This window comes from Hemitrygon akajei, chromosome 8, assembly GCF_048418815.1.
Source record: "Hemitrygon akajei chromosome 8, sHemAka1.3, whole genome shotgun sequence".
Taxonomy (NCBI): Eukaryota; Metazoa; Chordata; class Chondrichthyes; order Myliobatiformes; family Dasyatidae; genus Hemitrygon; species Hemitrygon akajei.
In genome coordinates, this window is record NC_133131.1 from 16,960,352 (window position 1) to 16,984,866 (window position 24,515).

The following is a 24,515-nucleotide window of genomic DNA, read 5'->3' on the forward strand; positions in this document are numbered from 1 at the left end:
GTGATAGGATTACACTGGATTCTGGTTAATTGGGCCTTTGGCTAATTGGGGCAACCACTTATTTGGGACAACTCGTAAAAAACAAAAATTAATTGAAAAAATAGCTGGATTCCCTTTGTTGATTTAGGACACCATGTCACTTAATTGGGACAGGAAACTGTTTCCGGACTACTATTAGTCACGTGCACGTGTGTGGCCGCTAGATGCCACACTATGTGTAGAGTGAACAGTTTTTAAATAGCATCATTTGTGTGTGTTTGTGTTTAAAAAGCAGTGATTTTTGTCACTGATAATTGTTGAGAAGTAAGCAGTAAGACAATTCAGAACTGTCTTACTCACTGTGGTTTCAAGCTTCCAGGCTTGGGGATGCTGGAAACGGCTGGGAGTGAAAATGAAACAATTTCACTACTTCAGCAAATTCGGAACTACCCTGAATTTGAAGGTGTCAACTGTCATTTTGAATGTTACAATGAAGATGAAGATTTGGAGGAGGCAATCGTCGAAAGCATTGTACGAGGGCAGTCCATTATCTGCACTAGGTATCTGCGCTGATTTTGTTCATTTCCAGTCAAAAGAACATGGCTGTGTACACTGGATGAACTCCTCTGCCGATAATCATTAGGAACTAATGCAGTTTTATACTACTGTAGTTGTATTGGCAGTAGTGTGCTAATTTGCTTTGTATTTCATTTAAATACACAATTTGTTACCCAGTTAGTCCTTTTTATACCTTTTTAACTATATCCATAGAACTTCGGCTAATTGGGAAAGCCACTAAGTAGGGCCAAGATATGTTCAGATGTGTCCCACTAACCAGAATCCACTGAAGCTAGCATGAATAATGGACTAATTAACTCTTGAGAAGGCAATGAATGGAAATAGGAATAGGCCAAGAAGCTCCTGAGCCTGCTCTGCTATTGACAAAGATCCATGGCTGATTGCCAGCTAATTTCTATACCTTTCCATTCGCTTTATAACATGGAACATGCAGCAGAGAACAGTACAGGCCCTTCAGCCCACGATGTTGTACCAACCCTTTAGCCTACCTCAAGATCAATCTAATGCTTTCCTCCCATCTAGCCCACCATCATCCATGTCCCTACCTAGGAGTCTCCTTAATGTCCCTAATGTATCTGCCTCTACCACCACCCCTTCCATGAGCCTTTTACACTCTGTGTGTGTTGGCGCATGGCCAAGAGGTTAAGGCGTTCGTCTAGTGATCTGAAGGTCACTAGTTTGGGCCTTGGCTGAGGCTGTGTGTGTGTGTGTCCTTGAGCAAGGCACTTAACTACACATTGCTCTGCGATGACACCGGTGCCAAGCTGTATGGGTCCTAATGCCCTTCCCTTGGACAACATTGGTGGCATGGAGAGGGGAAGGCCTGCAGCTTGGGCAACTGCCGGTCTTCCATTAAAAAAAAAACCTTGCCTAGGCTTGCGGCCTGGAAACTTTCCAAGGCGCAAATCCATGGTCTATCAAGACTAACAGAGGCCTACACACACTCTGTGTAAAAAAAAACTTACCTCTGACATCCGCCAATCACCTTAAAATTATGGTATTTCATATCAGCCATTTCCGTCAGAGCAGGCTGTTCCAGTTTTGCAGCTGGATCCATTTGCAGGATATCAGTATCCGAGACCACGCCCGCATTTATTGCCTGTCCCTTGTTATACCAGAGATAAAGTGCTGACCACGTTCTTGCTGAGAGAGTGACCTGCTAGGCAAATTCACAGAGCACTGCCCAAGGTCACTTCTGCTGACCAGAAAGGACAGCAGAATTCCTTTCCTGAAGGGCCTTGGTAAAGCTAGGTAATTTTGTATGTCAATCACCACATGTCTTCTACTAACAGTTCATTCCGGTCGTTTAACTGAATTTAAATTCCTCCACTCGATTTGAACTCGTTAGCCTGGGCTGCAGGAATATTGTTCCAGTAACATAATAATACAGTACTTACAGAATTTGTACTCGGGGAGCTATGACTCAAAGGTGAGAATGAGGGGGGCGGGGAGGGGAAGTGACCAATGTGACCGAGCAAGAACTGGCATCTAGTAAAATCTAAGTGCTTCAAAAAGATTAAGATCTCACAATTAGTTTTATTTGTCACACGTCCATCAAAACATGCAGTGAAAGGCATCGTCTTGCATCAATTCAAACCAGTGAAGGTTGTTCCGGGGGCGGCCTGAAAGTGTCACCATGCTTCCTGCACCAACGTCGCATTCCCACAACTCATTAACCCTAACCTGTCCATCTTTGGAATGAGGGAGGAATTCAGAGCAGCCAGAGGAACACCACGGGGAGAACGTACTAACTCCTTACGGACAGTGGCGGGGCATCGAACCCCTGTCTCACAGCTGTAAGACGTCGCCCTAACCGGTACTGTGCGGCATGAGAAAGAGGTGAGAACATTTCTAAGGCAAAATATTAGCGTCCTTGTTTAATATCTGCCGGGCATCTGGCTGGAAAACTGTCAGTGAGGCACATGCAAACACGAGGAAATCTGCAGATGCTGGAGATTCAAACAACGCACACAAAATGCTGGTAGAACACAGCAGGCTAGGCAGCATCTATAAGGAGAAGCACTGTCGACGTTTTGGGCCCAGACCCTTCGACAGTGCTTCTCCTTATAGATGCTGCCTGGCCTGCTGTGTTCCACCAGCATTTCGTGTGTGTGTTGTGTGAGGCACATGCACCTGATTCAGTAAGGAGACACACACCAGCAAAAAAACAATTCTCCAGGCACTTAAAACAGTTTTGCTGACTCTCCTTTATGGGAAAAGAACAAAAGGTACTTTCATTTGCAAAGTGATCTAACAACACCCTTGGGGGAGGCAGGAACATGAGGTCAAAAAGTTGTGACCAGGTTAGCAGTACAGGGAACAGAAACCAGGGACAAAAGAACAGAATGTGGAAACGCAAGAGTGAATAACAGAGCATGTTTCTTTGCTGTTAGATAATAGAACTTACATCAGAACCACACTGTGATGTGAGAGCAACTGCCCTGTTGAATGGATTGGGTGTCACAGTGGGGAAGAGGTCACAAGTCCACTTAGGCAGGCTAATTGGCAATTATGTGCATATTAAGTATGATAGCCTAAGCGAAAATAATGCCCTCAGAAGTGGTTGCTCCATTATTTTCCCCTTTACATGGTTCAAAGAGGCGATGGCATATCTGAAACCTCGCGCTGATGCGGTTCTTGGAACGCATCTTGGTGCAGGAGGGGAATGGGGAGGGGCAGTTTTCAGCGTGATTGATTTCTGAGAGAGTTGCTTATCACTGCTTTGAAACTAACAGAGAGTAGCTGAAAATCCCCATTGTAAATCTTAAAAACAGACACGCGTCGACAAAAGAACTCAAAGTGGTATTTGTCAGCTGCAAAAAAGGGGCAAACCAGATTCCTCAATGAAATGTTCAATTATAAGAGACGATAATTTTGATGATGAATATCAGACATAATTTTCTGGTAATTTACTGTATCACATTATTTGATAAATTAATTGCATGGAATCGGCCCTTCTGGCTCTTTGATCCACGCCACCCAGCAATCCTCCGATTTAACCCAAGCCTAATCACTGGACGATTTACAATGACCAATTAACCTACCAACCAATATCTGTGGCAGGAAACCGAAACACCCAGAAGAAATCCACATGTTCACAGGGAGAACGTCCAAACTCCTTACAGACAGCGGCGGGAATCGAACCCTGTACTGTAAAGCATTGTGCTGACCACTATGCTACTGCCCACCCCATCATCTTTGTGACTGTCATCTTAAATCAAACCACCCATGACTGACACAGGAATAGAAGATAACCTTATTATGAAGTCAAAGTAAATGTTTCAACCCCTCAACCATCGGGATCTTGAATAAAAGAGGATAGCTACACTCACTTGCCCCATCATTGAAATGTTCCTACAACCAATGATCTCACTTTAAGGACTCTTTATCCCATTATCTCATGTTCTCATTGTTTATTGCTATTTATTTATATTTGCATTCACACAGTTTGTTGTCTTCTGCAGTCTGGTTGATCTTTCATTCACCTTATTATAGTTATTATTCTATATTCTGAGTATGCCCGCAGGAAAATGAATCTCAGGGTTGTATGTGGTGACATATATGTACTCTGATAATAAAATTAAGTTTGAACTGTGAACACAAAATACTGTGCAGATGCTGGGATCAAAGCAACACGCTGGAGGAGCTCAGCAGGTTCAGGCAGCGTCCGTGGAAACGAACAGTCAACGTTTCCACGGATGCTGCCCGACCTGCTGAGTTCCTCCAGCGTGTTGTGCGCGAAGTCTGAACTGTGTATATATTACTTTGAAAGGGTAGTGGGATTCAGTTCTCTCGTCGCAGATGTGAAGGAGAATTTTTAAAAAATAATTCAATTCTCTAAAATCTCTGTTCAGAATTCAGAGCTGATGGAAAGGAACTCTGCAATTAGCTCCAGTCTCAGAGTGCTTGACAGTAAACGATGGTCATCAGTTCAATATTCGGCAAATATCTACGACACGTTCACTCTGAATCTGTTGCACTTTTTAACATGTTTCAATGGCGTGTCAGTAACAATTCCACTACATTAAATTTGGGCAGTGAGCGGCACAGTTTGGGTTGAATTTTTGGGGTCTTTGATTTTAACCACGCTCTTCCATCTGTTTGACGTTAAATGCAAATACTGCTACACGCCAGACAGATTACGTTGACCCATTAGGTTCTGAGGCCATTCATGCATCCTCCTTGCGCTGTGAGTCAGATATTTAGATTTATGAAGGGTCTTGGCCCGAAACATTGATCATTTATTCCTTTACAGAGAGGCTGTCTCCTCCAAGAGGACCACAACCCTGTTGTGGTTTGGAGGCTTGCGTGCCTCGATAACCCAGACAGCCATGTTGACTGGAATCGGGGCTTTATGTTTCGGCTCTTGGTAGGGTCACCCATGTATAGTACGGGGTTTCAGGGTTATGGGGAAAAGGCAGGTAGGTGGAGATGAGTCCATGGCCAGTTTAGCCATGATCTTATTGAATGGCGGAGCAGGCTTGATGGACCAGGTAGCCTACTCCTGCTCTATTTCTTTATATTCTTATGCCAAACAGGTCAAAGGGTGGAGGCCAGATTAAGAGTGGTCCTCTGGTCCTCTGGGTTTGGGGGTTCAGTTCAGGGCTAACAACACTGACTGCTAAAACAAAACTGTTACAGAAACAGCAGTGAAGAATCCTTCTACATCCGAGTGCAACGGTATTCCTGAGTCTCCACCTGGGACTTGCACGACTGACAGTAGTGAAACCAAGAGGAAGCTACTGACACGATGAAGGAAGCCCTGAACACCCCCAGAGATGGAGGACCTTCATTGCAACTCTAAGCATCAGCGGCGTAACGGGCGGTAAGTATTTAAGTAATAGATGCTGCCTGGCCCGCTGAGATCCTCAAGCGTTTTGTGTGTGTTACCGTGTATCTAGATTCATACTGTCAGAATCCACTGTCGTCAATAAGCCAAAATGTTAGCCAAGAACCTGTTGACAAATTGCCTAGAAGTTCATCTGTGGTGGGAAATTATAATTTTTCAGTGCTTGCCTGTTTTAATTCACTTCCAAATTTTATCCTCATAGCAATCAGTGAGATCAAATTTGAAAAGCAGTGCAGAATAACGATCACCACATTATGGTATGAATCTAGGTGAATGAACACTATCTTCTTATTCCTCTTTTGTACTATTTATTCTTTATTGTAACTTATGGTAATAAACGCCAGGCTGGATGGATGGATTGAAAAGGCAGGGGGTCGGCTCTGGACGTGAGGGCCAGGCCAGTCTGCCCGGTGCTCTGCGACATTTACTCTGCCGTGTGATGAAGTCAGGCTGAGGCTGTGGGCCTGCTCTGGCTGCCCCGGGCTTCGCGTCTACGGGCTCGCCTTCACTCTGAATGCTGTTGCTTGCTTTCACTGTTTGCACTACTTGTGTTTTTTTCCTCTTTTTTTCTCTCTCTGTGCATTGGGTATTTGTTTGTCTTTATTTAATGGGTTCTTTTGGGTTTCTTGTTTTGTGGCTGCCTGTGAGGAGATAGATCTCAAGGTTGTAAAAATGTAGAAATAATTTTGACAACAAATGTACTTTGAGCTTTGAACTTTAATTTTTTGTATCTTGCTGCCAGAAAACAACAAGTTTCAAGGCACATGTCAGTGATAATAAAATCAATTCTGATAAAACAATCAATAATAGATTAAGGTTTATTGAAAATCTATACAATAGACACGTCCAATGTTTGATGTGCGTTGCTAGACAAAATCTTTACAAAGGTTTCTCTTAGCACTAGTTTATGAAAAATATAAAAGGTATATCAGAATATTTGCTTTGCACAGTACTGCTGCAAAAAAAAATTTCGTAACATATGTGAGTGATGACAAACCAGATTCTGATACGGGTCTTTATTGTGGATTGAGAATGGGAAAGGGGCAGGGAGAGGGGAATCATGCTTGCGAAATGGGGAAGGGAGCAGGAAGCACCAGAGAGACATTCTGTAATAATCAATAAACCAATTGTTTGGAATCAAATTACCTTGCCTGGTGTCTTTGGGGCGGGTGTGTCTGCACCCGTGCCACCCTCTGCTCCTGGCACTCCCTCCCTAACAGCTGTCCCACACCCCTCCCACGGTGCTCCACCCTCACCATTCCCAACATCCTTTGCTCCTGCCAGATTGACTAAGTTGCTGACCGCTCCATGTTGACAAATGCAGTACTGTGCAAAAGTCTTGGACGTGCTTGCTATACATATGTGCCCAAGACTTTCGCACAGTACTACATTTTTATATTTTTTAGATACTATAAGTGCCCTTGGATGAACTTCTACAATGGAACATGGAACAGTGCAGTAGAGAAATAGTTTCTTCAGGCCACAATATCTGTGCCGTGTCCTGCGTCTGCACATGGTCTATATCCGTCGATTCCCAACTGGTTCACGTGTCTATCTAAATGCCTTTTAAAGGTTGCTTCTCTGTCAGCTTCCATTACTTCCCCTGGCAAAGCATTCCAGGTACCAACCGCTCTTTGTGCCTCCTAAATCTCCTTTAAACTTTCCACCTCTCACTTCAAAACTCCACCCTCTGGTATTTGACTTTCCCACCCTGAGAGAAAGACTCTGACTACCCTGTCTATGCGAATATGTCTGTGTATATGTCTATGAGGTCGTCCCTCATTTTCCAACACTCGAAATAAAACAATCCAAGTGATGCACCATCAATAACTCACGCTGAGACTTAGGAAGCGAGATATCGGCTTTTATTGACTGGAAGAATAAACAACACTACATCCTGGGGAAAATGAGGGAGAGCAGCAGCCCACAGTCGCCTTTATACAGGGGTCTGTGGGAGGAGCCACAGGAGCAGTCAGACAGGTATATCTAGTTCACCACACCAAGTCTGAATTATTTAGGGACTAATCAATTGTCTGCAGGCACCGAATATAATTTGCCTTTGGGTAGTACTTTTAAAGCAATGGACTAACAGATGGCTTCCATTTTTACAGCGTTGCCAAGTTGACTAAACTGTACCATGTGCTTCACAGGAGAATTCTAGATCGAAATTGATTGGCCCTGATTGTGAGCCAATCAGAGCTATTATTTGAAAATAACGTCAAGGCAAATTATCAGAAGCTGGTGCAGGGTCATGATCTGGAACACCGAACATCCCTTTGCCTCCACAGATGCTGCTTGACGCACTGAGGTTCTCCCGTGTTTGTTACTGTGCAGAGAAAATTGCTAACTCAGATTTCAGCTGCTGGGAAAACAGGTCCGAATGTTTGTTGATCCACTCACCTGTTTAAATATTATAAAACTAAACAGAGTAGCAGCAAATTCTTCATTTTAGGCACTCCATCAAGGTGAGAGATGACCTGCTCCCGATCAGGTTTTGTGGGCTTTCAGCAGACAAACTAGGCCAATCTGGGAATTGCAGATGTTTCCGGAGCGGGAGATGGGTGATAGGAATATGTGAGTAGTTTACTCCCGCCACCATTGACACTGGGCACCCACTTATATGGATATAAAGGTCACAATGTTATAAGACCGTAAGACCATAAGATATAGGAGCAGAATTAGGCCATTTGGCCCATCGCGTCTGCTCCCCCAATTCACCATTTTCCTTTCAGCCCCAATTTCCTGTCTTCTCCCCGTATCCCTGACATCAAGAATCTGCCTTAAACATACACAATGACTGGGACTCCCTTCTCCAATTTGGATGGTCTTGGGCTCGGAATTCATAGGGATCAGGGGGACTTTGACCCCATATAACCGGGTGTAGATGAAACCACAAGTACAGATACATTGTTGGGAATATCCTTTTATCCCAGAAAGAACATGTATAGTTTATTTTATTCTGATTCCTAACATATGTATAGAATATGGAGATCCACTAACGTTTTATCCTTGAGTAAATCTCCTTCATAGCGCTAATTTCTGAATTAACTTACTTTGCTGGAAGATACGACGAAATTCAAGCTGACACAGTCCGCTTGTAAAAAGTTGATGCCTTTAATGAGTCTCTGCAAGTCCAGCAAATCCGGCTGAGCTATGCAACAATAGCTCAATAGTGATTGTCAGAATCACGTGCACTATCGCTGATATATGTTGTGAAACTTCTTGTTTTGCAGCAGCAGTGCAGTGCAAGACATAAAAATTATTATTTGTTACAATGAATGGATAAATTAATAAGCAAATAAATAAGTAGTGTGAAAGAGGGATAATGAGGTGGTGTTCGTGGGTTCATGAACCGTTCAGAAATCTGATGGCAGAGGGATGGAGACTTTCCTAAAACGGTGAATGTGGGTCTTCATGCTCCTGTATCTCCTCCATGATGGTAGTAATCAGAAGAGGCCAAGTCCCAGGTGATGAGGGTCCTTAGTGATGGATACCCTTCTTCGACGGATGCTGCCCGACCTGCTGAGTTCATCCAGCCTTTTTGTACGTCTTGATTTGACCACAGCATCTGCAGTGTACTTTGTGTTTACTTCTTGGAACACTGTCTCCTGAAAGCGTCCCTGTGAGTGGGAAGGGGTGGGACAGTTTTTGAGCTGGCTCAGTCCACTGCCCTCTGCAGCCACTCTTGATCCTGCACATTGGAGCCTCTTCACTGATGGTCCAGAGATACAAGTCCAAATCTCATAAAGGCGCCTGGGGAATTTAAATTCTGTTAAAGTGAAATAAATTATGGATTTAAAAACCTCTGTCTGCAGTGGTGAGTATTTGAACTACCTGGTTCATTGATGCTCTTTAAGGGAAGGAAATCTGTCTTCTTCACTTGTTCTGGATTATATGTGAATTCAGCCATCTCTGTTGTCTCCGTCCTCTGAAATGGTTTCAATAACCATTTATTGTAAGGGAAAATAGAGATGGAGAGTAAATGAGGGTTTTACTCATTGAATAAATAAAAGAACATTTTTGCTTGCTAAAACAAAGTTTACCTTCATGAAAGAATTGCCAGATAACAAGGTTTTTGTAAGTATTATGAACAGTACAGTGTTCATACTATCTTTCAAAATGGCTTTTGAATTAATTTACAAGGTTAGTTGAGTTTTTGATTACATTTCAACGCCAGCACACTTGGAGTATGACATGGCTAAATGGGCAGACGGTGCCTGGGGCTAAAGCAACAGGCAAAGCTTGGATACCTTGATCTGTAATTGCCCACTGGAGAATTTGGGGATGCCACTGCAGATTTATGCTGCCCTCTTGTGTCTCAACATTCCAGAGTTATGAGGACTTGCCAGTGTTCCCCGTTGCACCTTCAAGTCAGCATTAAGTGAGTCTGTGATGTTTTGTTGCTGCTGCCGTAAATATATTGTACTCCAGTCTATAAATGTGTCTGTTGTTTGTGCTGAGGGAAATCACCCCGCTTATAAGGCTTCAATGTTCAGTTTCATCATTACCCCCCGAGAAGTGAAAAATATGTCCATGTATTGGTTGTTCATGTATTTGGTAACACTTTTCATCTGAAATGAAGTTGCACAGGTACAGAGATTCTGCTGCAAAGTCATTGTTGCAATACCCTACTGTAAATACATAGGGAATGCATCCGATATCTACAAGCACATCACCATTTCTTCAAAATATTCCAATAGCAAATGGGTATGTGGAGTAAATTATGTTCTTCTCAATTGCTGTGAAGTTCCATTTATCAGGTAATGTTCACTACTAAATTGAAGTATTAAATTCATTAAGTTTAGTCATTCAGTTATAAGCAAACAGATGTGTCGGCCTGGATTGTATAGGTCTGAAACGTTGACTGTTTTACTCTTTTCCATAGATGCTGCCTGGGTTGCTGAGTTCCTCCAGCATTTTGTGTGTGTTGCTTTGGAAATCAAATGACTGATTGCACGCATTTCAAAATTTAAGAAACAATATAGATCTTGCTTGTTGTCTGGTTCATGACGAAGTGACATGTCAGCCAGGAATACAAGTTTCTGCATTTCTATTTAGAGAACTAGGTTAAAAGTAACCAATTTCAACACGTGTACATTATTTTGGACCAATTGGTGAGAATGAGTGTTTGCAAAGACTTCTCAGAACAGGACTTATTGTGATGTCCTCTAAAGTGAAACATCACGTCAAAACTATACTGTCTATTCTTGCACATTCAGATGGGTGAGGGCATCTTAAACTATTTTGAGTTTGAAACATTGTGGAATATTGGTTTTCAAGTGTAAATTATTATTCTTTGGACGTTTTTTGAACAATATCCAGCAGGGATGTAGATTATGTAGAGAATTGTTCTAACGAAACATTCAAGAACGGCTACTTCCCCTTAACCTTTCGGTTCTCGAACTAACCGGCTCACTACAGCATAGCAACACTAAGGTCACTTTGATCACTTTGTACTACGATGAATTCTGTTTTTTTTTTGTTCTGATGATGTACAATTTATGTTTAGTTTATGTTTTCTTGTGAACGCTGCTCATCTGATTCTAGGTACCGGTAATACTACTTTCAAGTAAGTTTTCTTTAACACCTCCGCATACACGTACTTGTGCATACAATAAACTCGACTTTGACTTCAGACTGCTCAAATAAAACTCATCCTATTCCTACTCCTAGTTAAGGAGATTTTTAAAATCATTAGTACAAACAGAATGTGGATTTTATATTTATCACCGGTGTTCATTCTCCATAAAGCCAAGAAGAACATGCCGATGCACTGTTCCTTTAATTCCAGGCTTGTGGGGACGGTTGTCGATCACAGATCAATCGCTGAGATCGGCGATCGACGTTCCGGACTGCGCAGTGTGCATGGCGATGGAGGCGTTAGACCTGTTCCGAGCGCTGGGCGCCGGCGCCACGTTTGACTGGAAGCGGTTCGGCCGCGACGCCGAGAGGCTGAGGGTGAGCAGCGGGGTTTCGGTCGGCTGGTGCCTTCGCCCACTCTGTGCGGGGGGTTTGATGGGCGAGCGGCGGGAGGGTGTTAGCCAAGGCCCGAGTCCACCTACTGTGCGTCGGCACGTTCCCCCACTGCGCCCCGACACCAGAGATCAGAGGGTCACGGGATAAAGGCTCATCTAATCCCGGCTCCCCTGCTCCTCTCTGTTCCCCCATTCCCCACCAGCTCGGTATCGATTGACGGCAGGGTAGGAGGCCGTCCGGCTCATGCCAACTGGACAATACGCTTAGTCCCACTCCCTTGTAGCTCTCCCACCTGCACCAGGGGTAATTTACAAGTAGCCGATTAACCCATCTGCACACCGTTGGGATATGGGAGAATCCCTTGATGGGGAGCTCATGTGGTCTGAAGGAGAACGGGCACACGCCAGGAAGAAGCAGTATTGAATTCGGATTGCTGGAATTATGCTGTGCCTCGTTGCCCTGGCCCTTCCCCTATCCAGGAAACCAAACTATCCACTGCAGTCTTGAGTATGTTCAGTGTTGGCTTCCAAAGACGTGTGACAGGGCAAGACGTTCTTTGTCTCAGTGTTAAACGGGAAATACCTTGAAGCTATGCACATTAAATATCACAAAATTCTTGAAGGGTTTGACAGGCCTGATGGTGCGAGGATGTTTCCTCTGGATAAGTGGACTGGAGCCCGGGGTCACAGTCTCAGAATAAAGAGTTGCCTGTTATGACTGAAGTGAGACATTTCTTCACCCAGAGTTGGGGCATTGAGTACAAGAGTCAAGAAATTATATTGTAGCTGCATAAAGCTCTTATAATTTTATACATAGAGCATTGTGTTCATTTCTGTTCATCCCATTACAGGATGTGGAGGCTTTGGAGAGAGTATACGGGAGTTTCACTGGGATCTGTGAGTGTTAGCTGTAAGAAGAATCAGTGGCTGAGGGGAGACGTGATTAAAGTATACAAAATAAAATTGAGAGGCATAGATGGGGAGGTGGCTTCTTTCCCAGGATAAAAATGTTAAATGCAAGCAGGTAATAGCTTTACTCTAAAAGGAGGGAAGTTTAACGGAGACTTTTTAAAACAGTGGTTGCTTTCTGGAATAAGCTACCAGAAGTCCTGATGGAAGTAGACATAATGCTGACATTTAAAAGGCTTTTGGACAAACACACGAACAGGAAGTAAAATGAAATGATATTGGTCATGTAGGCAGGTAGGATTTGTTTTATTTAGCATCATGGTCCAAAGGACCTGTTTTATGTTCCATGAATCTTTGGATGTCTCAGCTTGAAAGGGCTGGAGAAGCTTAATCGTTGATTTTAGTATAATAAGAGGTTTGGAATTCAATATTCAGAGATGAGATATAAAATTAACCTTATTCGTCACATGCACATCAAAACACAGTGAAATGTGTTGTTTGCATCAGCAGCCAACACATTCTGAGAATTGTGCTGGGAAGACTACGAGTTTCACCAATGTAGCATGACTACAACTTAACCAGTTCTAACCTGTATGTCTTTGGAACGTGGGAGGAAGCTGGAGCACCCGGAAGAAACCAACGCAGTCAAGAAGAGAATGTACAACTTGTAGACAGTGTCAGGAGATGGGAAACAGAGGCTGGAGGAACTCAGCAGGTCAGGCAGCATCTATGAAAGTAAATAAACCGTCGATGTTTCAGGTTTAGACCCTTCATCAGGACTGGAAAGGAAGTGGGTAGAAGCCAGAATGTTCTAGCTTCTAACTTTATTCTAGTTTCTTCCCCTTCCCAGCCCTGATGAAGTATCTCAGCCCGAAACATTCAATCCCATAGATGCTGCCTGACCTGCTGAGTTCCTCTAGCATTTTGTGTGTGTTGCTCTGGAGTTCCAGCATCTGCAGAATCTCTTGTGTTTATGGCAGAATATAGGGATAATCCATGATCTCCATGCATGATGAAGTGGGTTTGAATAGTCTTCTCCTAATTGTTATGTTTTTAGATAGATAGATACTTTATTCATCCATGGGGATTCAATAACCCACAAAGGTAGTGGACAATCCTTAAGAATATCTGCACAAGTATTGCATATTGTGGCCATCATTCCCATTAAGATCTGCAGGAGGGAATTTATTTAAGACCATAAAATCTCAGAGCAGATTTAAGCCATTTGGCCCATCGAGTCTGCTCAGCCCAATCTCCTGCCATTTCTCCACTTTGCATCTCAGGATATCGTCTGGATTAACAGTCTGGACATCCAAATGTAGGTTTACACGTTACATACAACAGTCCTTTGAGACTATTGAGCCCATGCCAGCTTTACAAGAATAATCTACACTCCTATTAATTTATCTGTTTGGTTTTACAGTATTTCTCCTTTTTAACATGGTGATTGAATGTAATTCCATGCCCTCCTCTCCGGTAGTGAAATGTCATGTCTGTCTATCAAGCAAAACTTCTTTCCTTCAGGCCAGCTCAGGTTCCTTAGCTGGACGCTTTAAATAAGCTTGCAATGCTTCTTGACCCTTTCACCTTTGGGAAACAGTTGTTTACTCAGTTTTATCACATTAAATGCCGTTTTATGTTTTCTTCAGGGAAACCAATCCAAGTTTAGCCAATCTGTAATTGAAGTTTATGCCTTTAAATTTTGCAGTCTGGAAACCTGAAACATAAGCTGAAACTCGCAGTAATGATTGGCAGGTTAGAAGGAAGAAGCAGTTAACCAAAAGTTCTTAACATATATTGATATAAATCCTGTCCATTGTTCACGTTTTCAGATCACGAAATCAAGCAATGCTATCTTAAGTGAAACCTCTGCAGACCTTGACTTTTTTAAGAATCAGCATACTGCAAATAGAAAGCTAGTGGAGAATATTTCGAAGAGCAGGGGGCAGAAAGACCGTTCTGATGGAGAGTGTGAAGATCTCTGCATCTTTACATCCACAGGAAAAAGAAAACTTGCAATTAATGAATCAGAAAAGAGCAAAAGGAGCAAGAAGGATGCCAAAGGTATGCTGTGTCTCCTGTTGGAGAGTAATTTGTCTGTAGTATTACGAACTTCAAAATCTATGGGGTGCATTTCTTTTCATAATGAATAATTTTCACTCTTTCACAAAGAGGCACATAGTGATCTTTTTGGGGGTTTTAATGAGTGTATTTCAGGATGGCAGATGTATAATAATTTGCACAGGTATGTGTCAGGTCCTTGCCCAAAATTCCTTGCTGTTTGCTCCCTCTTGACAAAAATACTGAAGTGTTTGGTAGTTTGCTCTAATGACCATACTCTGCTTGAACCATGATATTGTCAACAAATAATTTGACGTTGGGTTTATGACATGAAATTACAAAGCAATTGTGCACTACTTGTCTAAGAAATGGTTTTTTTTATCAGTTGGCACTAGATAGAGCTTGGTTAGTTATTTGGCTAACTGTTTTAACCCTCCCTGACTGGAAAGACAGATTCCAGATGTAAAATATCTTTACCATGGTTGTGATCAGTTTACAGTACAGCACAGATTGTTTATATACTATCCTGGTTCAGCTAGAAAAATCGGGGAGCAGAAGACCCTTCAGCCCACTAAGCCTTTTGTGCTGTTCGATTATGATCTTGCCTGCTCCGTTAACTCAATTCTATATTCTAGTCGTCACCAGATACTCCTCAATACTTTTTCAAGTCAAGTCACTTTTTATTGTCATTTTGACCATAACCGCTGGTACAGGACACAGTAAAAATGAGACAACATTTTTCAGGACCATGGTGCTACATGAAACAGTACAAAAACTACACTGAACTACGTAAAAACAACACAGAAAAAAACTACACTAGGCTGCAGACCTACCCAGGACTGCATAAAGTGCACAAAACAGTGCAGGCATTACAATAAATAATAAACAAGACAATAGGCGCAGTAGAGAGCAGTAAGTTGGTGTCAGTCCAGGCTGTGGGTATTGAGGAGTCTTGATAGCTTGGGGGAAGAAGCTGTTACATAGTCTGGTCGTGAGAGCCCGAATGCTTCGGTGCCTTTTCCCAGAAGGCAGGAGGGAAAAGAGTTTATATGAGGGGTGCGTGGGGTCCTTCGTAATGCTGTTTGCTTTGCAGATGCAGTGTGTAGTGTAAATGTCTGTAATGGCGGGAAGAGAGACCCCAATGATCTTCTCAGCTGACCTCACTATCCGCTGCAGGTTCTTGCGATCCGAGCTGGTGCAATTTCCGAACCAGGCAGTGATGCAGCTGCTCAGGATGCTCTCAATACAACCCCTGTAGAATGTGATGAGGATGGGGGGGTGGGAGATGGACTTTCCTCAGCCTTCGCAGAGGCTTTTGTGTCTAGAAGTCCTTAAGTGTGTTCAGCAAAATTGGCATGTGGATGTAAGGAAGTTGGAGGGATGTGGACATTGTGTAGGTAGGAGGGATTAGTGTTTGGGAGTTTTTGATTTGTTTTTTAGCTAGCTTGGCACAAGACTGTGAGCTGAAAGACCTGTTCCTGGGCTGTGCTGTTCTATGTTCTAGAGCCTTCTGTAGCAGGAGGAATTTGAAGAACTGTCTGCTTGTCCTACTCCCAAATAGCTTTCAGAATATATTCAGTGGCCCCCTAGTTCCATGCACCCTCCTTGCATCCAGCCTGTTGAGACTTGTCAGAACCTTGTACGTTTCAATGAGATGTGTCACTCTTCTAAACTCCGGTTCTGTGTGACGGTGCTTTTACCCACTCTACCATTGTTAGCAGAGTTTCATTGTTTTAAAAGATTTACTGTGCAGTGCTTAGATGCTTAGAATAGTTCATCATTACGAACATTTCGATTTAACATCTTATGCATTTAACATTTTTAGAAAAAAATAATCAGTTTTAAGTGTTTTTCGGGGTTATGCTGTTTAATTTTTCCTTTGTGATTTCACTAGACTTGCCTTTGTGAATAAGCAATCTACTGTTAAGCCTCGTCCAATGTAATTTCTCATACAGAAGCCGGGATAGTTTGGGGAAAATGTTCTTCTAAATCCTTACAGCTTAAATGAAGGTTGCTCAAATCTATGCAATTGCATCAGAGCAGTTAATCAATCCAATTCCCTTGCTTATTTCTCTGTGATACCCATGGCCTTTGGGGACCTGGGCATGATTTGCAGTAACCAACCAGCATGTCTTTGGAATGTGGGATGAAGCTAGACCAAACTGTGATCATGGGAGAGTGTGCAGTCTCCACAGGGCCAACACTGGAGGTCAGAATTGAAGCAGTTGGCAGAGCTGTTGAGTAGCAGTATGACCTGCTACATCGCTGTGCATCCTTTCACTCTGTCTGAAGCCAACGATGATCCTAATATCTGAAATTCAGTGAAGCCTGACATTAAAGGTGTGTCTCAGAACCTAGGCGCACTTTGATGGTTGAATGTGCTGAACCACATTTGGCAAGTATTCTAAAAATCAACATAGCAGTACTCCCACTGTGTCAGACTATATGATTCCCCAGTTTGCTACCTTCTGTACTTAATTGTACTGTTGACAGGAACAGATTTAATTATTGTGGAGTGCAGAGAATTAGAACAGCAGCTGATTGAATTATCTTACTAAAGAAACCTCCTGTGTTTCTTGGCTGCTATATCAAAAGTAGTGTTGACAGTTAATATTGCAGTTTATTGTCCACTGAGCTGTTCACTCAAGGGGAAGACAAAACAGAAAGGAATACTAAAAATAATCAAGATTCAATGGCATTTCATTACTTCAGTGAAGAGGACATCTTCAAAAGGCAATGTCTGAAAAAGACAGCATCTGTCATTAAGGGTCCCCATCACTGAGGACATGCTCTCTTCTTATTGCTATCATCAGAGAGGAGGTACGGGAGCCTGAGGGCAAACACACTCAAGTGTTTTAGGAACAGCTTCTTCCCTCCACCATCAGATTTCTGAATGACAATGAACTGACCCATGAATACTACCTCAATATTTTTCCACTACTTATTTTTTGTTTCTTATTGTAATTTATAGTATTTTTATGTATTGCATTGTACTGTGGCTGTAAATCTGAATTTCAGGACATATGTCAGTGACGGTAAATCTGATTCCGAGTAGAGTTGAGTGGTTTTCTTGGGTTTTCCTTAATTTCTTTTTTAAAATTCTGTGGAGTTCTGAACATTGCTAATGTTGGCCCTAAAGTTTCCTGTTCTGTTTCTTTTTCCTCCTCACATCACTCTCACTCAAATATAAGACGATTTTCCCAGTGTAAAGGATGATGAAGGTATAACATCCTCGCTTGAATGCAAGATCAAAAGAAGTCCTGGCACAGAACTCAGTGCTGAGCAACTGGAACACCAGCGACGAGAAAAGGTTTGTCCTTTGTCCATTTCTAGGGAAGTGCCTATTTGTTTGTTGCAGGAAGGATAATTGAAAAATCCTACAGTTAAATCTTGCCTTTATTTGTTTTCAAGATAAACAAGTTCCGGCGGAAGCATCGGATCTATGTGGATGGGACTGATATCCCTGAACCAGTCGCTACCTTTGAGCAACTCCGTCAAGAATACAAGGTCCACCCGAAGATTATTCAACATATGCAGGAAGCTGGGTTCCAACTTCCTACTCCGATACAGATGCAAGCCATACCCATCATGCTACATGTAAGTGTTTTGTTGGTTCATATGCAAAACAGGAGTCTTGGTGCAGACCGGGCAAGAAAAGAAATAGAAATCAGAGTAAGTCTTTAGATCCTTTATGATTGTTCTGTTGTTCAATAAGATTTTGACAGATCTTAGCACTATTTTCCTGAACTGACCCTCGGTTATTCTGATATCTAAATGTCTGCTGGGTGTGGGGTGGAGATGCGTCTCTACCAAAGGAGGTGTAAGACATTCCTTCACTCTGCTAGCCTGCGGGTCACCCTAGGGCAAGGTGTAGCACCTGCTTAGACCCCTCTTCTCCCCCCCCCCCCCCCCCCAATCAGTGTCACGTGAAGCTATGGGAGCTGCTGGTGGGTGGTCACACAAGCAGCTGGTGCACATCACGAGTCCTGGTTCTGGGACCACTGACGACAGGCAGACGATCTCTGAAGAGTATTGATAATGGCTGGGGTCACCTGTCTTGTAAATCCACTGCCCAGAAGAAGGCAATGGCAAACCACTTTAGCAAAATTTGTCAAGAACAATCATGGTCATGGATATAGATGAAAGACCGTGATCACCCCAGTCATATGACACGGCACGTAATGTTGGTGATGAAATATCTACTGATTTCTGTCTTGAACATGTCCAGCGGATTATCTGACTGCAAGCCAGATCTTTCTTAAACACAAAGTACACTGCAGATGCTGTGGTCAAAGCAACACATACAATAAGCTGGAGGAACTCAGCAGGCCGGGCAGCATCCGTGGAAACGAGCAGTCAAAGTTTCGGACCAAGACCCTTCGTCAGGACTGAAGAGGGAGGGGGCGGAGGCCCTATCGGAAGGTGGCAGGAGGGTGGGAAGGAGAAGGCTGGTGGGTGTCAGGTTAAAAACCAATCAGAGGAAAGATCAAGGGGTGGGGGAGGGGAAGCAGGGAGGGTGAAGAAGGAATGTAAGGGGAAAGCACTGTGTAGTAGAAGAAGGCAGAATCATGAGAGAAGTGATAGGCAGCTGGAGGAGGAGGCAGAGTGAAAGTGGGATGGGTGAAGGGAGACGGAGGGAATTACCGGAAGTTGGAGAATTCAATGTTCATGCCAAGGGGCTGGAGACTACCCAGACGGTATATGAGGTGCTGTTCCTCCAACCTGAGTTTGGCAGTAGAGGAGGCCATGTATGGACATATCCGAATGAGAGTGTGTTCACCTTTCCTGCCTATCCCCTCCCTGCTTCCCTTCCCCCACCCCTTGATCTTTCCTCTGATTGGTTTTTAACCTGACACCCACCAGCCTTCTCCTTCGCACCCTCCCCCCACCTTCTTTATAGGGCCCCTGCCCATTCCCTCTTCAGTCCTGACGAAGAGTCTCAGCCCGAAACGTTGACTGCTCGTTTCCACGGATGCTGTCCGACCTGCTGAGTTCCTCCACCTTGTTGTACAGATCTTTCTGAATATATCTGATCTTGGCTTGGTAGAGTCTTAGCACGTTCACATAATGCTGATGAGTAAGAGAATGGAGGATTCCTATACCAGCCAGCAGGTCTGAGAGTTGTGCTGCAAGTTCACATTAAACAAAGTTGAGAATAGGAACTTTGTTATTACAATGACATCACATTATGATATCACAATTTCACACTTGATATTCATGGTCAGGGTATTGTAGGGCTGCTGTTAAATCAGGCAACTTCATTTGATTGAAGTTATCATTAAACTTTATTCCACAGCAATAAATTCTTGGCACTTTGCTTTAGTCTGAGTGATCCCAAGCTGCACTGATTTCTTTGGGTCCATTCTATTTGTATTTGTGCCCTTATTAACATATCTGAGGTTGATAGAAAAAAGGTTGTAAGAGCACAATGTAGAGGAATATAAATGTTTATGCTTTCAAGTACCTTTCAACATTCAATAAAATCATGCATGTGACCCAACTTCATATCTACAGCACTGAACATCAACAAAGCCATGATCCCCCACCACACAATATTACCTGCACCCCTTCCCCAACAATCAAGATCCACAAGAAGACCTTGTCGACATTCTTGATGTTATCCTGAAACTGTTTATGTATCTTTCATAGAATCGTGAAATCCTGGCCTGTGCCCCAACTGGATCAGGAAAGACCTTGGCTTTTTGCGTTCCACTCTTGACGTGTCTAAAACAGCCAATGAACAAAGGCTTCAGGGCATTGATCTTATCTCCTACTCGAGAACTTGCCAGTCAGGTAAGTGTTGGTACTAGAGAGTTGGTGCATGATTCTTCAATGCAGCATTTAGTTATTTGAGACACACAGTGAGAGACAGTTGACAAAATGCTGGCATTATTACTCTCAAGCCAAGGCAGGCATCAGAATGCACTCTTTGATCTTGTGAATGAAACAAGTTGGACCCGACTGTGGCAGGGCAGATTAAATTCTGAGACAGTAATATTGAATTTCTCAGCATTGCCACCAGTGTTTCTTGAAGTGCGTTGCATTAAAGTTCAGTAACTGGCTGCATTGTTTCTGCGCTTCCAGCAACCAGAACCATGCAAATAATTTGATTTTTCTTTTTCTTTAAGGTATTTCCTCAAATTTGAAATCTCTTTTGTTTTATCTCTCTCTCTGCCTCTGAACAGCCTCCAACCCTAAAATTGTGTTCTTAAACCTGGTAGCTTATGATGCGAACCTATATCTATTCCTCTCATTGTTGGTCACCTGGCCTTGATCTCTGCAATACTGTCCATTAACCTTCATGCCTATCAGCCTTTTAGTCCTAAGGCTGATTCTTAAGGGAAATCTCTGTCTATACTTTTGGTCTCTTGTACTAATATCTATTGATTTGACTTGTGTTGGTTATATCTGATGTGTTCCTGTGAAATTCCCTTGGACATTTTATGTCATTTAAAAGTGTTATATAAATTGAGTTGTCCTATGTACATTTCCTAGTCATCCAAACTTTAATCTGTACATTCGTGAGGAAGAAGCTGATCTTCATGTACTCTGGACAAGAAGAATTCAACACTTTCCAATATTGTGACTGTTGTTTTAAAAATTTGACTTTTTCCAGACTCATCGGGAGCTAGTAAAACTCTCTGAAGGTATTGGTTTTAGAATTCACATGATCAACAAAGCAGCTGAAGCTGCCAAAAAGTTTGGTCCCAAGACATCAAATAAATTTGGTGAGTAATGTTACTTATCTCTAACTTAAAAGATTAAATTTGGTGGGGAAAAAGATGGGTCTAACATCAGGATTGATCATTCAGCTATGATGGAATGGCAGAGTAGACTCGATGGGCCGAATTGTCTAATTTGCTCCCATGTCTTTTGGTCTTATGATTGGATTCTAGTTGGTACTATTACTCTTGAAGGATGATGAAGTATTGTAAGAGTTTTGTTGGGTATTAAAAGGATTTTGTTGAGTGGAATTTGTATCTCTGGAACTGTCTGCATTTAAAATATTTCATTTTTCGTAATGGGGTAAGAATAGTAGTAAGTAGAAACAGAAGGAAGTTTCATCAGCAAGTGTTCTTGTAAAGAGGCACTGTTTCTAAATACCAGTAATAAGTACACTGGTTCATTTTTTTCTGATTTTAGCTACCATGTTTATTGAAATGCTTTTCTTTGTCTTCAGATATTTTGGTGACAACTCCAAACAGACTGATTTACCTGTTAAAACAAGAGCCCCCAGCACTGGATCTCAGCAGGTTTGTTGTTCTTTTTTTCTACAAGTTTATTTGGAATCTTTAGTTTGTGCATCAGGATTAGGCACAACACAGAAAAGGCCCTTTGACCCCATCTATCCATACTGTCCAAATGCCTGTCTATAGTAATCCCATTTGTATACCTTTGGCCCACATCCCTTCAAATGCATGTTCCTGTCTCAATGTACTGAATAGTAAAAGCAGTAATTGTACTTGCCTCTACCACTTACTCCAGCAGCTTGTTCCACTCTTTAAGATACCTTTTAAATCTCCCCCCTTACTGTAAGCTGATGTCCTCTAGTTTTAAATTCCCCTAGCCTGAGGAAATGGCTATAGTGTCTGCTTTACTTATGCCCCTCATTATAACTTTCTATAAGGTCACCTCTTGGATTCCCTCACTCCAGGGAAAACAGGCACAGCATATTCAATCTGTCCTTATAACAGAGGCAATGTGCCTGTGACTGCATTCTTTCTGCAGTGTGGTGATTAGAACTGCACTTGATACTGCAAGTGTGAACTAACTGATGATTTGTACCATTGTAGTGTTATATCTTGGCTCCTGTACTCTGTCTTGGCCAGTGTGATTGAGCATATGCCTTAGATGCTTGTTGTTGGGTTACTAAAGCTAATCCATCAGATGTAGGAGCAAAATTAGCCCATTCAGTCCATTGAGTCTACTCTGCCAAACCCTCTGTATTTTGTTTATGTTTTAATGTGGGCTACTAAATCAAACACAGAAGTTATTGCATATTACGGTGATATGTATTGGTGTTTGTTGTATCACATGCCATTACAAGTAATAGAATTTCCTCATTTTCTTTTGCTATGAAACCCATTTGTAGCTAAATCAGACCAGATTTAATTGTTAGTCTGCTCAGATGGTTGACATCATTTGCAGTGGCAGTGGGTGTTTGACAGTCAGCTTCTTGGCTTGAAAATAAGCAATCAGTTAAATATAACCACCTTTAATTGCTAGTGTGTGATGCTTGCTTAAGAAGTGCTGTATTAGTAGTCAGAGTAAGAGCCAATGGACTTATCTGAGATGCCCACAGTCAAAGATTCTACCTATACTTTCAGACCGGACTATCACGAGAGGCATGAATTGGTACGTATTACTTTTGAAGCTATCCAGTCAGCCATTCTCTGTAAAAGAAGGAGAGATAGCTGAAAGGTCAAGTAAATGTTAAATTAAGGGCTAAGAGTTAGACCACTGGACCGTTTCTAAATATCTCCATTGACATAACTTGGTATTACGACTTGTTTGTTTCCACAAATTAAATCAGTTGCGTATTTTATGTACCATCGTAAGATGAAAATCTATTAGCAGCTTTCTCAATATTCGGAGGAATACTTAAAACAAACTTTGAATTTCATGTTCCATAAGCATTTAACAAATTATGAATGCATTATGACGGAGCGAATGACTCCTAACATCTTTTTTGGGATTTTGAAGTGGTCCATTGCAGGCAAGTATTTCTTCAGAACAATTTTCTTGCAAAGTTGTTGAAGTATAGGTTCACTTAATAAATGTAAGTGTATTGATTAGAATGTAATCTGTTGCTCAGTAGGTAGTGATTTAGTTGCCTCACAAGTGGCATGGTAGCATAGTGGTTAGCACACTTTACAGTGCAGGTGACCCAGGTTCAATTCCCTCTGTTGTCTATAAGGAGTTTGTATGTTCTCCCTGTGACCGCATGGATTTCCTCCCACAGTCCAAAGACGTACCAGTTGGTAGGTTAATAGGTCATTGTAAATTGTCCTGTGATTAGGCTGGGGTTAAATTGGGGATTACTGAGTGGCACAGCTAGAAGGGCCTATTCTGTGCTGTATCTCAAAACATGTAAAAAAAAAGCATTGATCAGCAGTTCATTCATTTTTATTAAATGCTGGTTTACTGTACACTAGCAGAAAATAGAATGATGAATATTACACTAGAGAACTTCACTTTAGGTCTTTAGCCCTGCTTGTCTTCAGATTTGCTTGTATAACAATTATTTCCATTGTCTTGAAAAACAATGCTCTTTACAAGGTACAGACAACCTTGTGTTACAGCCAGTTGGGTAACAAAAATTTATCGTTACGGAATTTGCAAATGGCTACCCAAAAATCTTTGAAAGAGATACAGAATAAAATGTGCTCTTACAGAATTTATATGTAGATTAAGTAAGCACAACAATTATCTTTTCAACTCATTTCTTGATGCATGTGCGTATGACGCAGCTTCACGTTATGGAAAATCATAATACAGACACCTTTCTAAGAAAATAAACCCCCACCTTTCTGTAGTGCAGGGGTTGCTGGGATTGAAGATGGTACTCAATTTTTGGCTCAATTGGCTTTAAATAATATATAGCGTATGTTTATGTTGGCTAACATTTAAATAGCTTAGTGAAATGTAAGGTAAAATGGTTCTGATTTCTAAAATGCTCCTATCGATGAATTGCAGGGTGGAGTGGTTGGTTGTTGATGAATCGGATAAATTGTTTGAGGATGGCAAATCTGGATTTCGAGATCAGTTGGCCACTATCTTCCTGGCCTGTACTTCTCATAATGTGCGGCGAGCTATGTTCAGTGCCACATTTGCGATGGATGTGGAGCAGTGGTGCAAGCTGAACTTGGACAACGTGGTTTCAGTGTCAATCGGTATAAGGTAAGGAAAGGATTACCATTGGAATGTTGTCTAGTACACTAATTACTAACCTGGTTTTAGTCATACTGGTATGCCCATGGAGACCGTCAAGTACCTTTTCACTAATCCCAGTGCTTGCTCTGTAACTTTCTATGCAATGGCAATTCAAGTGCTCATTTAGATGTTTTCATATTGTGAGGGCACCTGCTCCATCTCTCATTCAGGCAGTGTGTTCCAGATTCCAGCCATTCCCTAAGTGGAAAAAGATTCCCCTGTTAACCTCT

At 42.2% G+C, this 24,515-nt stretch overlaps 1 protein-coding gene across 2 annotated transcripts in view; it reads left to right on the forward strand.

Annotated features, from left to right (window-relative positions):
* The first annotated feature begins 5,273 nt into the window (after positions 1–5,273).
* ddx52 (DEAD (Asp-Glu-Ala-Asp) box polypeptide 52) overlaps positions 5,274–24,515 on the forward strand; it is a 35,141-nt gene continuing 15,899 nt past the window's right edge. Inside the window, exons 1-9 of one of the 2 annotated variants that reach the window (XM_073053349.1) lie at positions 5,274–5,383; positions 11,199–11,365; positions 14,124–14,355; positions 17,544–17,662; positions 17,764–17,949; positions 20,002–20,145; positions 20,969–21,080; positions 21,533–21,605; positions 24,049–24,252. In XM_073053349.1, coding sequence (XP_072909450.1) covers positions 11,273–11,365; positions 14,124–14,355; positions 17,544–17,662; positions 17,764–17,949; positions 20,002–20,145; positions 20,969–21,080; positions 21,533–21,605; positions 24,049–24,252 — 1,163 coding nt within the window. In that variant the 5' untranslated portion in view covers positions 5,274–5,383; positions 11,199–11,272. Of the gene's footprint in view, positions 5,384–11,177; positions 11,366–14,123; positions 14,356–17,543; positions 17,663–17,763; positions 17,950–20,001; positions 20,146–20,968; positions 21,081–21,532; positions 21,606–24,048; positions 24,253–24,515 lie in introns of those variants that run through there. The other variant, XM_073053350.1, reaches the window with a different exon arrangement.